Source organism: Chrysemys picta, chromosome 6 (genome assembly GCF_011386835.1).
Source record: "Chrysemys picta bellii isolate R12L10 chromosome 6, ASM1138683v2, whole genome shotgun sequence".
Lineage (NCBI taxonomy): Eukaryota > Metazoa > Chordata > Testudines > Emydidae > Chrysemys > Chrysemys picta.
Window position 1 is genome coordinate 39,087,227 of NC_088796.1, and position 14,169 is coordinate 39,101,395.

General features: G+C 39.3%; 1 protein-coding gene across 8 annotated transcripts in view; it reads left to right on the forward strand.

The window, feature by feature from the left end:
* The window catches only part of IPO11 (importin 11), a 255,344-nt gene that overhangs the window by 41,872 nt on the left and 199,303 nt on the right, over positions 1-14,169 (forward strand). For 7 of the 8 annotated variants that reach the window (XR_010602178.1, XM_005300957.5, XM_005300955.4 and 4 more), the window contains 2 exons: positions 5,883-6,015; positions 8,160-8,218. Coding sequence is in view for 7 of the 8 variants with exons in the window: in XM_005300957.5 (XP_005301014.2) it covers positions 5,883-6,015; positions 8,160-8,218 (192 nt within the window). In the remaining variant the exon portion in view is untranslated. Of the gene's footprint in view, positions 1-2,636; positions 2,806-5,882; positions 6,016-8,159; positions 8,219-14,169 lie in introns of those variants that run through there. The other variant, XM_005300963.4, reaches the window with a different exon arrangement.

The window sequence follows — 14,169 nt, forward strand, 5'->3', positions numbered from 1 at the left end:
AAAGTGTAAGAAGATTCCGTTCACACTGAGCATGCTCCATTCCCTAACAACTCCTATTGCTGGCCAGACTGAATGTGAATCATACCTCAGAGTGACTCGGAATGCTCCACACTAGGCTCTGGTGGCTCAGAAGAATGGAATGTGCCAAAGTGAGGCCGGGCAGTGGAACTGAGAGCCAGGAGTCTGCCTCTCCAGTGCTGTCAGTGACCCCCCTGCTGGTACATGGGAAGTGTGGAGGAGGAAGCCGCCTGGCTTGAATGCAGAGGGGAACAAGAGCTGGACTGGGGAGATGGGAAAGGAATAGTTTGGGACTAGGAATCTGGTGAGACTGGAACTGGGGGAGAAGGCAGAAACTAGGACTTGTAATCATTGGGGGATGACAGAGACTAGTGGGCAAGGCATCTGGGAATGAGATACATGAAGAGGGGATTTTGGGACTGACTGGGCAGAGAGACTGGCCATGAGAAATGAGGGATGGAGGCTGGCACTGGCAGATGGGGGTTGGAGGTTGATACTGGTTGGGTAAGGAGGCTGGGAGTGGGAGCTGGAGGTTGGGGCTGATTGGGCATGGAGGCTGGGACTGGGAGCTGGGGTGTGTGTGTGTGGCTTGGATTGGGAGCCAGTGAAGGAATCAGGCAAAGAGGAGATAGTGGGATTGTCTGGAGGAAGAGACAGAGAACCAGTGAGGAGGAGGAGAATGGAGAGAGGGAGAGATGAGCCAGGAACAGCGGGGAGAATTGGGACTTGCTGGGAAATTGGGACAAGGAGTCAGGTAAGAGTTTTGTTGGTGAAAAGGGAGACTGAGATTGGATGAAAATCCTGTGTGTGCGCATCACAGTGAAAGAGAGACAGATTGGACAAGAAGCTGGTAGGATGGAAACTAGAATTGGCTGGGAAGGAGACTGGCACTGGGATAAGAAACTTTAGTGGAGACTGGAAATGGGATAGGAAGACAGGTTGGTAGTGATGGGGTAGAAGAATAAGCTGTTGGGAGGACAAGACAGACAAGCAGAAGGGTCTGTGATCTCTAGAGTACTCCTCTCCAGAGCCTGGACCCAAGGTTGCTAAGTTTTGCCATTCTTGTAAATATCTGTGAAACCCACTGGCCAAGTGTGTGTGTCGTCTCCCTCTAGTACTGCTCTACGTAGAGGGTAACAACCTACTATTGCTATCAGTAATTCCATCCTATAAAGTGGCAGAGGTCTGTGTATGGTGGACCTAAAGGTTCCAACTCTGCAGAAGAACCACAAGGGAGTCATTATGATGCCATGTGATGGAATTTATTTTTTCAGTTTGCTTTTTTTAAAAACCTAGGAAATTACAGAAATAAAACTGAAAAAAATATTAAAGTTGCAAAATGAAACACTCAAAAATTAGGAAATTGATAGTGTTATAGTATCCTGTACAACCTTAATTCAACCCCTGCATTATGATACAGTCTTTAATTACATTATAACTATTTCTTGCCACAGGACCCCTGCCTCATTCAGTGCATAAGATGGAGAGAGCTCAATTAATAAGATATTCAGCATTTCAGTTACTTGTCTAATGTGTGACCTTAAGCTTTATTTACTGCACACTATTCAAACAGTGCTGTGAATACAAAATTATTAATTTATTCATGGGCTTTTCTGTGACACTCATCACTTTAGTATCAGAGTGTTTCACAGTCATCATTTAATCTTCACAACATCCTTGTGACGTGAGGGGTTTTTATTATTCCTATTTTACACATGGAGAGCAGAAGGTCAAAATTGTTCACTAATTTTGGGGGCCCAGTATGAGATGCCTACGGCTTGATTCTTTAGAGTACTTCACATTATGTAGCACTTTATATGTTGAAAGCTCAACTTCTGTTGACTTCAGTTGCAGCTGTGAGTGCTCAGCATTTCTGTAAATCAGACTCTGGATTCTCAAGACCAACACCCAGAAAATGAGAATACAATTAGTGACTGCCTATAAGAAGTTTGGTTTAAATTACTTGCCCAACATCACATAGGAACTCTGTGGCAGAGGCAGAAATAAAATTAAATTATCCCAGGCAGCATTCAACTGCTTGTATTAATTTAATAGGTCTGAATGAAAATGACAAATCATGCAACTACTCTCTCCATTATACAAATCTGTAGAGTATAGCATATAGATTTGTCCCATAGGTTATAGAATAGTGCTTCTTCAACCCAGTGTCAACTAATATGAAGTATATTTTATAAAGCTGTTTTCTAGCACAGTTAGGCACAGGGAACTGTATTGGTACCATTCTGTCAAGAATTATATTAAACGATGGTTATCTAGAAAGGTGCTGATGGTATTTCCAAATTCATTATAGGCCGTGCATTAATATTCAGGTTAATGTTGTGCAAGGGTGTGTATTCAGGATGCTCGGTACTATTTAACTGAACAAATTGGGGCTGTCTGAGTGCACATTAGTAGGCGTCCAAATTCAGAGGAGAAAAACGTGACCGAAAAATCTCTTTGCTGTGGTGGTCAGTCATCCTTCAGGGAAAATATAATTATGTGGTAGATGTTCTAAGCTACACTGTAATACTTCTAGGGAAATATAATCTCCTTTCCTCTGTCTTTTGGTCTCTTGTGTTTGATTGGGGGCAGTTGTGGCCTTAACAGACCTGTTTGCATTCTTCTTGAAACGCAAGTTTCCTCAATCATTCTGCCAAATGTGGCGCATCAAGTTGCTGCAATGCCTTTGTGATCTGATTGACCCGCTTTCTTGTACAAGTTACTCCCTAATGCTTCCTGCATAAGATGACCTGCAAGAGTTTGGGTGAGCAAAAGCCCCTAACCCAGGTAAGCTTATTTTGAACATCTGGTTCAGCTGTCCATATGAAAATACAGCATGCTGCCTCTGATTCCTAAACTGCTCTCTGAGGTCAGTGTGTCATCTGTATGAAGATGCTAGTGCTGACCCCATGATTTGAGAGTGAAACAAACTAAGGGGCTTGTCTACACAGGGCCTCTCAGGAAAGCTAATCCGAAATAACTACAGGTGTAAATTTAAAGTGGATTCATTAAACTGCTTTAAACCCCAGTGTGGACACATTCATTCTGAATGAAAATAGCCTCAATGCAGTTTAGCTTAATTCACAATAGCGTATAGTGAGGTCCCTGGGTTATGTACTTTTGTTAATTAGCAAAAAAATTGTTTTTTTCATCATAACTGTTGGTTTACATCGCTGTTGGCTAAGTGAGAACCATGGTTTACTATGTGAGACTGTGGTTTATGAATTCAGTATTGATAGTGCAAAGTGTAATTCATGTTAGAAAAAATAATCCCAACTATACGTACAAAATGATAGTGACTAAATTAGCTGTTATCAATCACAAAAGAGATCTTGGAGTCATCGTGGATAGTTTAAGTTCATTAACGGCACTGTCTACAATAACTGTCTGAGGTTCCTCTCCTTCAGTGCCACCCTCAACCTTCTCCAGTCCAACTTCCCCACTTTGCATTCCACTCGCCAAAGTCTCTAATGACTTCTTTCTAGTTAAAGCTCAGAACCAGTACCTCATCCTCACCCTTCTTGACTTGTCAGCCTCTTTTGACGTAGTCAACCTTGTTCTTCCTCTTGAAATCTTGTACTCCTGACTCTCTCCTTCTCTGGTTCTCCTCCTACCTCTCTAATTGCTCCTTCAGTGTGTCCTTCAGAATATCCTCTTCATCCATCCTTCAGCTTTCTTTGGGGGTTCTGCAGGGCTCTGTCCTTCTCTTCACCTTATCTCTGGATAATCTCATCTGCAAATTCAACTACCATCTCTATGCTGATGACTCACAGATCCTCCTCTTTATACCAGACCTATCTCTTTCTTTTCAAACTAATATCTGGGGATGTCTAGCCATCGCTCATGCTCAGCATGGCTAAAAAGAAAAGCTCGTATCCCCCATTTTCCCCCCGCCTCCGGCTGTCTTCTTTCTTTCCTTCTTTCTTGATCACCGTGGACAACACTGCTATCCTGCCTGTCACTCAGGCTTGTAACCTGGGCATCATCTTTAACTCGGATCTGTGTTCTAGGTCCTCATGTCTGGGCTATGTCTAAATTTTGCTTCGTCTTTCTTCATAACATGTCAATTTTACCTTTTCTACCAATCCACACATCTAAAACTCTTGTCCAAGCTGTCCTCATATCATGTCTCAACTAGTGCAACATCCGTTTGTATGGTCTTGACAAATGCATCCTTACTCTCTTCATACTCATTCAAAATGCTGCTGCAAAGATTATTCTCCTAGCCCATTATGTCACCCCACCACTGGCTCCCTCTTCCCTGTTTGTATCAAACATAAGTTACTACTTGCATTCACTTTCATGGCGCTTAACAGCTTATCCCTATCATACCTGTCCTGTCTCATTCATTATTGAAATGTTGACTTCCACCTCCGATTGGCCCACGATGCCAGCATCTTTTGCCCACTTGTTAAATTTTCAACCAAGCGTGTTTGTGCTTTTTCCCATACTACCCCTGGAAATGTTTAAAAGGCTCAAATGCTCCTTTCCATTTACACGAGGAGAATGCAAGCTCAGTGGGGGAAAGCCATCTCTGCAGCACTCTCCTCCCAGGGAACAACGGAAACTCTGCAGGTTCTCTACAGACTTCAGACTTCATGGATTCAAAGCATTGTGGGGCTTGAGGAGCAGTTGCTTTCAGTAGTATAATTTCCCTTTCATCTCCAAACCCACGAGTTTGCCCACTGCAGATTTATTGTGACTGAACTAGTGTTAACTTGCACTGACTCCTGGTTGGCAGTGTGGACAGCTGTTACGTGCCATACACAATAAGTGTTCTGGGAACAGTGGCTGGTTGGACACCTCTCAGAGGATGGCTCCATCAGAGCTGTGCTGCCAGAGAGCCAGAGTGAGGAAATGAGATGCTGGGGAACTTAGAGGCACAAGGACTCTGCATTAATGTTCTTGGTCTCTAGTGGCTTACCTGTGTTTTGTGAGGCTGAATCAAGTGCCACTGCACTCCATCTAATGGGATAAATGAACAGGAAACTCTCAGTGCAGACTACTAAATCCTCATTCTCTAGGTTGGAATAACTCATTCTGGGAAATTAGGGCATAATTCTGTTTTCTTACATGAAAGTAACCTTTATTTCTTATAATATTTTCTAAATACAGTATGCCCCTTTGTTGCAGGATGGATAAAAGACAGTGATTTAAAAAAAATAAAGATTATGGTTTTTGAAATGTAAATTGAGTTATTTATATATAAAGACTTGCTCCATATGTTTAAATTTGCAACTAACTATCTGTCTCAACCTCACTATAATTTCTTAACTTAAATAACTTGGGGCAGAAAATCAGTTTAATATGCTTCATCAGTAAAGAATATACATAACTATGCAGCTGTCATCAAAATAGGGTTCAACACGTGCACATACTGTACAATACTATTTTTTATTAAACAACATAAATATGACTAGAAATTGGAATAGAGTGTAACAGACATTCACCAATCTACAATATATGTCACGTTGAAACTTGTTTGTAAAGAAACCAGTTCTCCAATTTTGTTCTCCAGCAAGAAGAATTATTGTCGCAAAACTCTCTTTGTAGCCATGTGGATTAGCCAGATAAATTCAAATTAGAAATAAAAGAACACATTTTTAATCATTGAAACAAACTACCAAGGGAAGTGGGGGTTCTCTGTGTCTTCGCTGTCTTCAAAATCAAAAATGGATGCCTTTATGGAAGATTTTTTTTTTTTAATCAAACAAGCTATTATATAGGAGTGATGATGGCCTATGTTATGGTGGAGGTCAGACTAGATTTAACATTCCATTCTGGCCTTAAAGATCTGTGAATCTATACATTTATTGTACTAGTGTCAAATATTGGGATTCAAGTGTATTGGTTTTTCTTTACAGTTAGCATCTGGAATTTATAGTTTTGCCTGTTCCTTATGGAATCATCACACAGATACATTCCTACAACAGATCTTTACGGGAGATGAAGCTGCAGCTACAAATTCATTAGAAAGAACTCTGTTGTCATTGAAAGGTAATAATTAAAAAGATTGTTAAATATGTGTGCTTAATGTACTATAAACGATGAAATAAGGTTATTCAGGTGACATTTGTGTATTCCTGTTGTTGGATTACGGTGTCCCTGGCATCTTGTGAGAACCTTAGAATCTTCTAGCAAAGCCACTTGGAGCCCAATAATCTCAGTTCTTTTCTACTTGAGTATTTAGCAGTTGGGCTGGGCTACATAGGAAATGAAAAACCTTGCTCTGTGTACCTGGATCTGCTTTTATCAGAAACCAATTGGAAATAGTTATAACTTGGCTATTTTGGATAGTTCTTTAATAGTTGTTAGCCATTTAGTATAGCTGTTGCACATTTTAGAGTTGCTGTTTCTACTTTGTGCTGGTGAGATGGATGACCCTAGTGTTATGTTGGGTTTCAAGAGATGTGGTTTGTGAATCTCTCTACAGATGCCCCCCAGGTTACGCAAACCCAATGTACGCAAATCTGCACTTAAGGAAAAAGTTCCGTAAGCTAGAAATAGGAGGGTTTTTTTTTTTTTTTTCCCATAATTGTCAGGTACATGTTTCCTACTTACGCAAAATTCGAGTTACGCAAGGTGTTCCGTTCCGGAAGTCGGGGGGTGTCTGTATTCCTTCTGTGTATGGACTACAAACACAACTGTTTCAAACATCAGAAGATTTAAAAGGAAGGCTTTGTGGGCTGTAGTATTCAGGAGTTTCTGGAAATGACACGTTCTCTTCCCTGTGAGAGAACTCCAGAAATGGTAAAATTAGGGCACTGGATCCTTTTGATAGACCAGGAAAAGAAGAACCTTTTTGGAGTTACCTTTTTTTCATTATTGTTCATTAGCCTTATTTTGACATGAATGGAACCTTAAAGTAGAGCTGGGTGAATATTTATTAGCAAATAGTAAATTTACCAAAAAATTAATTTTTCAGGGCGCTGAAAGTATTTGTGGTATTGACATGAATTTTGCTGAACGGTTTTAATTACATTTTTTGGGGTGGGGGACACTAAGGCACCGTTCACAAAATGGCAGGAGGAGGAGGTGCCACTGTCCATCTTATAACTTGTAGTCCAGTGGTTAGGGCACTAAGCTATGATGTGGGAGACCTAGGTTCAATTTTCTGCCTCATGCGGAGAAGGGATTTGAACTTGGGTTTCCCACATTTCAGGAGATTCCCCAGACACTGGGCTATCTGATATTATGGTGTGGGTCTCTTTCAATCTCTCATGTTGAGTCTGTTCCACTGTGTATAAATAATAAATCTTTGGAGCAGGGACGTGAACTTGTATCTGCGACATTGCGGAAGACTGTCTTAATCCATGGGCTTTAGGGTAGTCCAGGGTGGGTCTTTTTCAATCTCTTGTGCTGAAGCTGTTCCACTTTGTATAAATAATCATTTGGCCAGAAAGAGAGAGAATCTGACTTTATATTCTACTTATTAGGGCACTCACCTGAGAGGTGGGACACCCAACTTGATGTCCCTGCTCCAATGGCTATTTAATTTAGACACAATGGAAGAGCTTTACCAGGAGAATCTGAGGGATTCACCTCAGAATATCCCATAGCTCAGTGGATGGGGAACAGTCTTGCAGTGTGAGACCCATGGTCAGGTCCCATCTCCACATGTGGGAGAGGTGGGAGTTGAACCCTGGTCTCCCACATCCTGGGTGAATGCCCTGACGAGTGGGCTAAAGCTTGAATGGGAGGCACCATAACTACCACCACTTCCTCCTCCCCCTCCAGCCGCTTGTGAATCTTGCCCTTTAAAAATGCCCAGAAACAAAATGTTTCAGGTCGAACAATATGTTTTATTCAACCTGAATCGGACCTTTTCAATTGACTGAAATTTTTCTGAATTTACATTTTTTTCCTAATTTTCAGAACTGCCAGCTAATCACAAAATCAATTATTTACCCAGCTCTACCTTAAAGTAGTACTGCCAAACTTAAATTAGTGGCAAGAATGCGGGTGAGGAGCCTAAAGGTGCAAAATAAATGCAATTTATTTCATATTTGAATAATTAGAGGCTTTTATAGCAATGGTTATTGTAGCCATATGTTTAATTACTTGATATCTGGGTGGATGGGGAGCGGGACAGCATTCTACAAAAAGAGACTGTGCAAGCAAGATATTACCGTATTTTTCAGTGCTTCGTAAATTGACAGTTCATGGATTTGTGGAACCTCATCGGAATGTAGAGGTGATGGTAAGTGATAGATGTCTTTGTTTCTAGATATAATTCAGAATTCTTTCCATGACATTCTACGCATTGTTAGAATTTCACTCCACTTCAAAGAGATCTAAAATTTATAAAATGACGCATAATTATATTATGTACAGAAGGCTCAAGAGACAAGCCTGATAAATATAAAACAATAAACTTAATATGTTATGCTGATGCTACGTATTTGAAGGGCAGTAGTGGAAAAAATCTGAAATGTTCAATTTGGATAAAGATAGCTTGTATGAATTTAGTGACAGGCCTTCTCTAAATGAGAGAGTTTCTACAATTTAATATATGGTGTGATTTATTTATTTATTTATTTATTTATTTATTTTTAAACAGCTTAGATACCAGTTCAAACATCTCTGTATACACTCCTGTTCTGGTGTAAATCAGGCCTATTTCTGTTTAGCTTAAATCAATTTAAGATAAACTGAAATAACTCTGGTTTACAGCAGCCGTTAGCCAAATCTGAAAACTCCACACCCTTTCCAACATGTAGATTATTTTAGTGACCAGTTTTAAAAACCAATAAGTGTCAATATGTATCAGATTGAAAATTGCACTTGTTTGAATTATGACCCGCTATATTTAGTGGTTAACCATTGATATACTGGGAAAACTGTGATTGTTTATGTTCTGATATGGTATCCCATCACATTACAGAATGTTATAAAATAAAGCATTGATTTCTTGCCCTGAGGCTGAAGTACTGGAATGCAAAATCATATAATTTTGATTACTGTTTAGCCTTTTAAATTAATTAATTCCAACATGATTTGTACTTTTTTCATCTTGATATTTTGCTTGAACTAGAAATCGAATCATTTTTATACCATCTAAATTCTGTATATTTCTAGGCAATACTACTTAATTCAAATTTTGCCATAACTAATTTGATATACTTTACCACCAGCTTTGGGCTGCATTCCCAAGCAACCCGACTCCAAGAAGACCCGGTCCCGGCGCACCGGGGGCCGCTACCGGCCTCACACCGTCCACGGGCACCTCTTAACGGTTTCACGCCCTCTTGAACGCCTCAAGAGGGCGTGAAACCGTTAAGAGGTGCCCGTGGACGGTGTGAGGCCGGTAGCGGCCCCCGGCGCGCCGGGACCGGGTCTTCTTGGAGTCGGGTTGCTTGGGAATGCAGCCCAAAGCTGGTGGTAAACTCCATCTAAGGCTAAATACCGGCACGAGACCGATAGTCAACAAGTACCGTAAGGGAAAGTTGAAAAGAACTTTGATATACTTGTCGCTCAAGAGTTCTGTTGTATAGGGGAGTTAAGCTTTTGCTTTGTTGCAAAGCAGCCAAACAATCCTAGTGATAATACCGTCTCATGTTCCAAAAATAATCTGGTTATGAGCAGGTCTTTATTTTCTTTAGGGTTTTACTTAAAAGTAAGAAAAAAGACTGGTAATAGCCAAGTTAATCAATGAATAAAGCAACATGTCTAAATGGTTCTGAGACTGCTTTTAGCTAAGCACCCCTTAGCTGTGGTAAGCTTTGGGTCAATAAGGCCTTATATCTTCTGTGTTCTGTGTCTGTATGTTTCCAAATGTCTTCTGTGTCTGTATATTCCCAAATTTAGGAGTTGCAGTCTCTGATGCCTTAAGCTTAGAATATTTTAGAAAGCCATGTCGGTTTCGTGGAGGTGGATGCACAAACTCTAGAATTGGTCGCTAGACCTACTAAATCTAAAAAATTTTGTGTAAAGGAGGATATCTCTTATGTTTCTGACTCAGAATGTCCAATTGTGAAACAAATGTGAATTGCTGCATTTCTGTCTTCCTTTCCAAATCTTGAAACAATAGTTCTGCCACGAGTGGACTTTTCCATTCATTTAATGAGGCATTCACTGTGAAACATAAAATATGATAGTATTAAATGGCAGTATTGTTAATCATTTCACTGCTGATATTCAGAAAATAAATATCCAGCCAGTGTCTCCACCATTGTTGCATGCAGTGGAAGATTTTGGGTAATGAGTAATGGTACAATTGGTTACTATCTAAGGTTGCTGGTGGGGTCTGGGTGTGGGGGGACTACTAGGAGTCAAACATCTCTCCTAACTACAATATTTGTCAAATCTACCCACAAGAGGTAGGGAAGGGTGCATCCTCTGACAGATGCCAAAAGCTTCAGCTGGTCACCTGGGACTCCCATGCCTTTCCACATGCCAAAAGTCCAAGCAGCTCCCTATCCAGCAGTCATCAGTTCTAGCTTCCTCCTCCTTACTGACTCCTGAAATGCAGTTATTCATTGTCAATACAAAAATCTGCTGCACACAGAACATTTGGAAACAGGAAAAAAAAAATTAACATAAAAGTAAATGACAAAAGAAATACTTAGTTTTAAAATGTAATTCAATAAAAAACATTTTTCTAGAAGCATATAGTTGTTTTCTTGTACATAAAGTAAGTAAAAAGAAATAGACTATTAGGTTTGGCAATAGATTGTACACAAAATAATAGCATTGCCATTGGCATATAGTGAGTGTTAACCAGTAGCTCTGTTTACTACATAAGGTTTTCAGAATAGGGCCTGCAGATCTAAGCATTCATTTTTCCAGACCTGAAGAGAGAGACAGATTGTCTTTAAAATTTCAAGTATTTTCTATGATTTCAGAGCCATTGAAATATATGTAGACAGCTTCCTCCCTAAGAGGAATTCCCAGTAAACCATATATGTTCATCATTTTTTTCAGTTGTCTTTTTTTCTATTATTTTTAACTTTCTGTCTTAGTGCACAGCAGCATGGTTACTACACATTCAGCAATGTAAACCCCAGCAATATAATACCAACCAAGTATTTGACCAAACTTTCAGAATGTTATTTCTTGTTAGCAAGTAGGATTGTGCCCTTCTATATGTTATCCTCCTGCAGTCACCTTACACGTCTCAGACATACTTCAAAATTAAGAGATACCAGATCTAGTGGATAAGGGAGTCTCCAGTACTATTCAAAGAAGGGCTGCCAAATTACATAATTAGTAAATGCATTTTTGCTAAAATATAGCAAATTTTGTAAGGCTACGCTGTCCTAAATCCTACCCCAGTGTTTAAGACAAGGGATCTTACCATTTCCATAAGGTATGTTTCACTCACATAACTTAGTGAGTGTGTAGCTCCTATCAGACTTCTCGTACAATAGGAAGAAGCCTTGCCAAATAAACTGTGGGATATAAAAACAGATTTTTCTTTTGTGATTATAAAGATGTGTTCCTGCTGCTTTCCATAATTCAGTAATTAATGGACAGAGCTACCAATTATATAACAGTATGTCCTTACAATCACAGCCTCTTCATCATAGTATCAAGAACTCTTTTATGACTGTATGAAATGAATGCTCAGTATTTACACAGTCTCCTAGAGTTTGCTTTGTGGATTGGCTTGACGTTTCTAAGGGAATAACATTTAAGGCCCTGTTCCAACAAAGTATTCTAACACATGGTTAAGAGTTATTCTGGATGAGGACCTTAACAACAACAAAAAAAGTACTTTGTTTTAAAGCTTAAAGTCCATATGTATTAAAAAAATCTCTAAGTTTGAAGAAGTCCCCCTTTCTCTAGTATAGGATTTTTTAAAAAAGAAATTGTGTTTAGTTGGCCATGTTAATATATTTAAGTTTGGGACTTTACATTTGGTATTTGGGTCTCATTCGGCACAGTATTCCTGCAATTACATATAGCCTTTACACTAAATTTGGTGCTTTTTTTTGGTAACCAGGAGGATGCACTATATTTTTACACATTTATTTAAGCAATTACAGCTTGACTTACATTTATTCAGATTATTAATTTTTAATTTTTTAAATTATATTAGAAAATGGTTAATAATGCGTTCGTTTACTATATTCTTTAAGGTTTTGAGGATTAGTAGATCTTGTTCTCTCACACTTAGTTTTTATTTATAGATTGGAAGAAGAAAATAAGTTTTTCTGCTTCAACTCCCACATCATTTTCTTAGTTTTGAATGAATAGTCATTTAACTGAACTAGCTGAATAAACTGAAATGATAAAGTACTCTCTCTACACCTACTGCTGTCAAAAGCTGGTTCAGCACTTCAATGGATCCTGGTTCCAGGTGCTCAATCAGTGACTTCTACCAAGTCACTGGTTTGGCTTTTTAAAAAACTTGGTAGTCAACATGTTATCAGTAGTTCTCTGTCAAATTGAGAGGGCGTATCTAGTGAAGTCCTGCAGAATCAGTCCTGGTTTGGGACTATTCAATATTTTCATTAATGACTTGGATGATGGAGTAGGAAGTATGTTTGTAAAATCTGCAGATGACAGCAACCTGGAAGCGGTTGCAAGCATTTTGGAGGACAGATTTAAAATTCAAAATGACCTCGACAAATTGGAGAACTGATCTGAGTTCAACAAGATGAAATTAAATAAAGACAAGTGCAAAGTATTTCACTTAAAAAGGAAAATTCAAATGTACAACTACAAAATGGGGAATAGGTGGTAGTACTGTTGAAAAGGATCTGGGGGTTATAGTGGACCATAAACTGAATGAGAATCGTCAGTGTGATGCAGCTGCGAAAAAGGCAAATATGATTCTGGGGTGTATTAACAGGAATGTTTTATGTAAGACACAGGAGGTAATTGTCTTGCTCTATTCGGCACTGGTGAGGCCCTAGTTGGAGTACCCAGTTCAATACTAGGCACCATAATTTAGGAAAGATGTGAACAAATTGGAGTGAGTCCATGTAAGGACCTGGAGATTAGAACCCAGGTCTGCAGAGCCTGGAGCAGCTAATATTCCCACAATACCACTAGGAGGCCTTACAGAGGTACATCCAGGGAGCAGTGTTGAGAATAGGCACAGGAAGTACCGCCCAAGAGACCTAAAGTGACAGTACCCTGAGGTCCTCTGATTAAAGAATATAATGAATATCCTAATGACGGAACAATAAAGAAAAGGACAATATACAGTCATATGAGTGAATTATTTAAGTTGAATTTACATACACAATCAAGAGAACACATTTTCAGCAGCAATTAAATGAGCAGAACAGTATAAAGGAAATTAAAGACATGGGCCTCAGGTAAAGCATCATGAACTGGGTAGGATCTTGCTGTTGTGGCCTCAGAATTGGATGTTTTTTCTTTTAGAGTGTACAGAACCTCTATTGTCAACACTACATTAAGAAGATAGATCTCCACTACAATGCAGGAATTCTAGAACAGTCTTTTCTCAACACACTATAAAACAGACTAAAGAGCTACCTAGGAATTCTCATGTGCTTGTAACAAGGAGACTTCTCTAAATGTCATAGCAGACTGTATACTGAATCATTAATCTTTATAAAGCTCGTCATCTTGTTTTTGCTGTTGATTATAGTTTTGAGATGTAGAATGCCTGTGTTAAAAACGAATAGTCAGGTGTTTTTAGAAATTCTGTGTTTGCATACTTCTGTAAAAAGGAAATGGATGATTTGTACCTGTTGTGGTTTTCTATTTCTATTATCTTTACACACAGTGTATATATAAGTGAACATGAATTGGGTATATATTTTAAGTTCTGGTGTTTGCAGTATACAATTTGAACTCAAACTGGCCCAACAATTTTTAGTAGTCGTAAATACTTATATTAGGGTAACACCCAAACCTTTGACTTGGTGGTCCCTTTCTCCTCGGAGCTACAGGGTTATGAGCACTCGTGTGACATTGTGGACCTAACTAAGATATCCAAAAGCAAATTATTACTTTCCAGCTGTGCCCATCCTGTGATGGCACTGTCTGCCAGTAATTAAAGAACTTGGTGTGCCTTCTAACTTGGGAGAAGCATGTTCCTGAGCACTGTATGCAAGTTCCTGTATACAAAGCTGCTTTAAACTTCACCTCATAAAAGTTGCTGCCAGGGTTTTTGTTCTTAGACATCTATCTGGCTGAGAACTAGGTACTGGGTTCCTATTGTGTTCTGTTTGT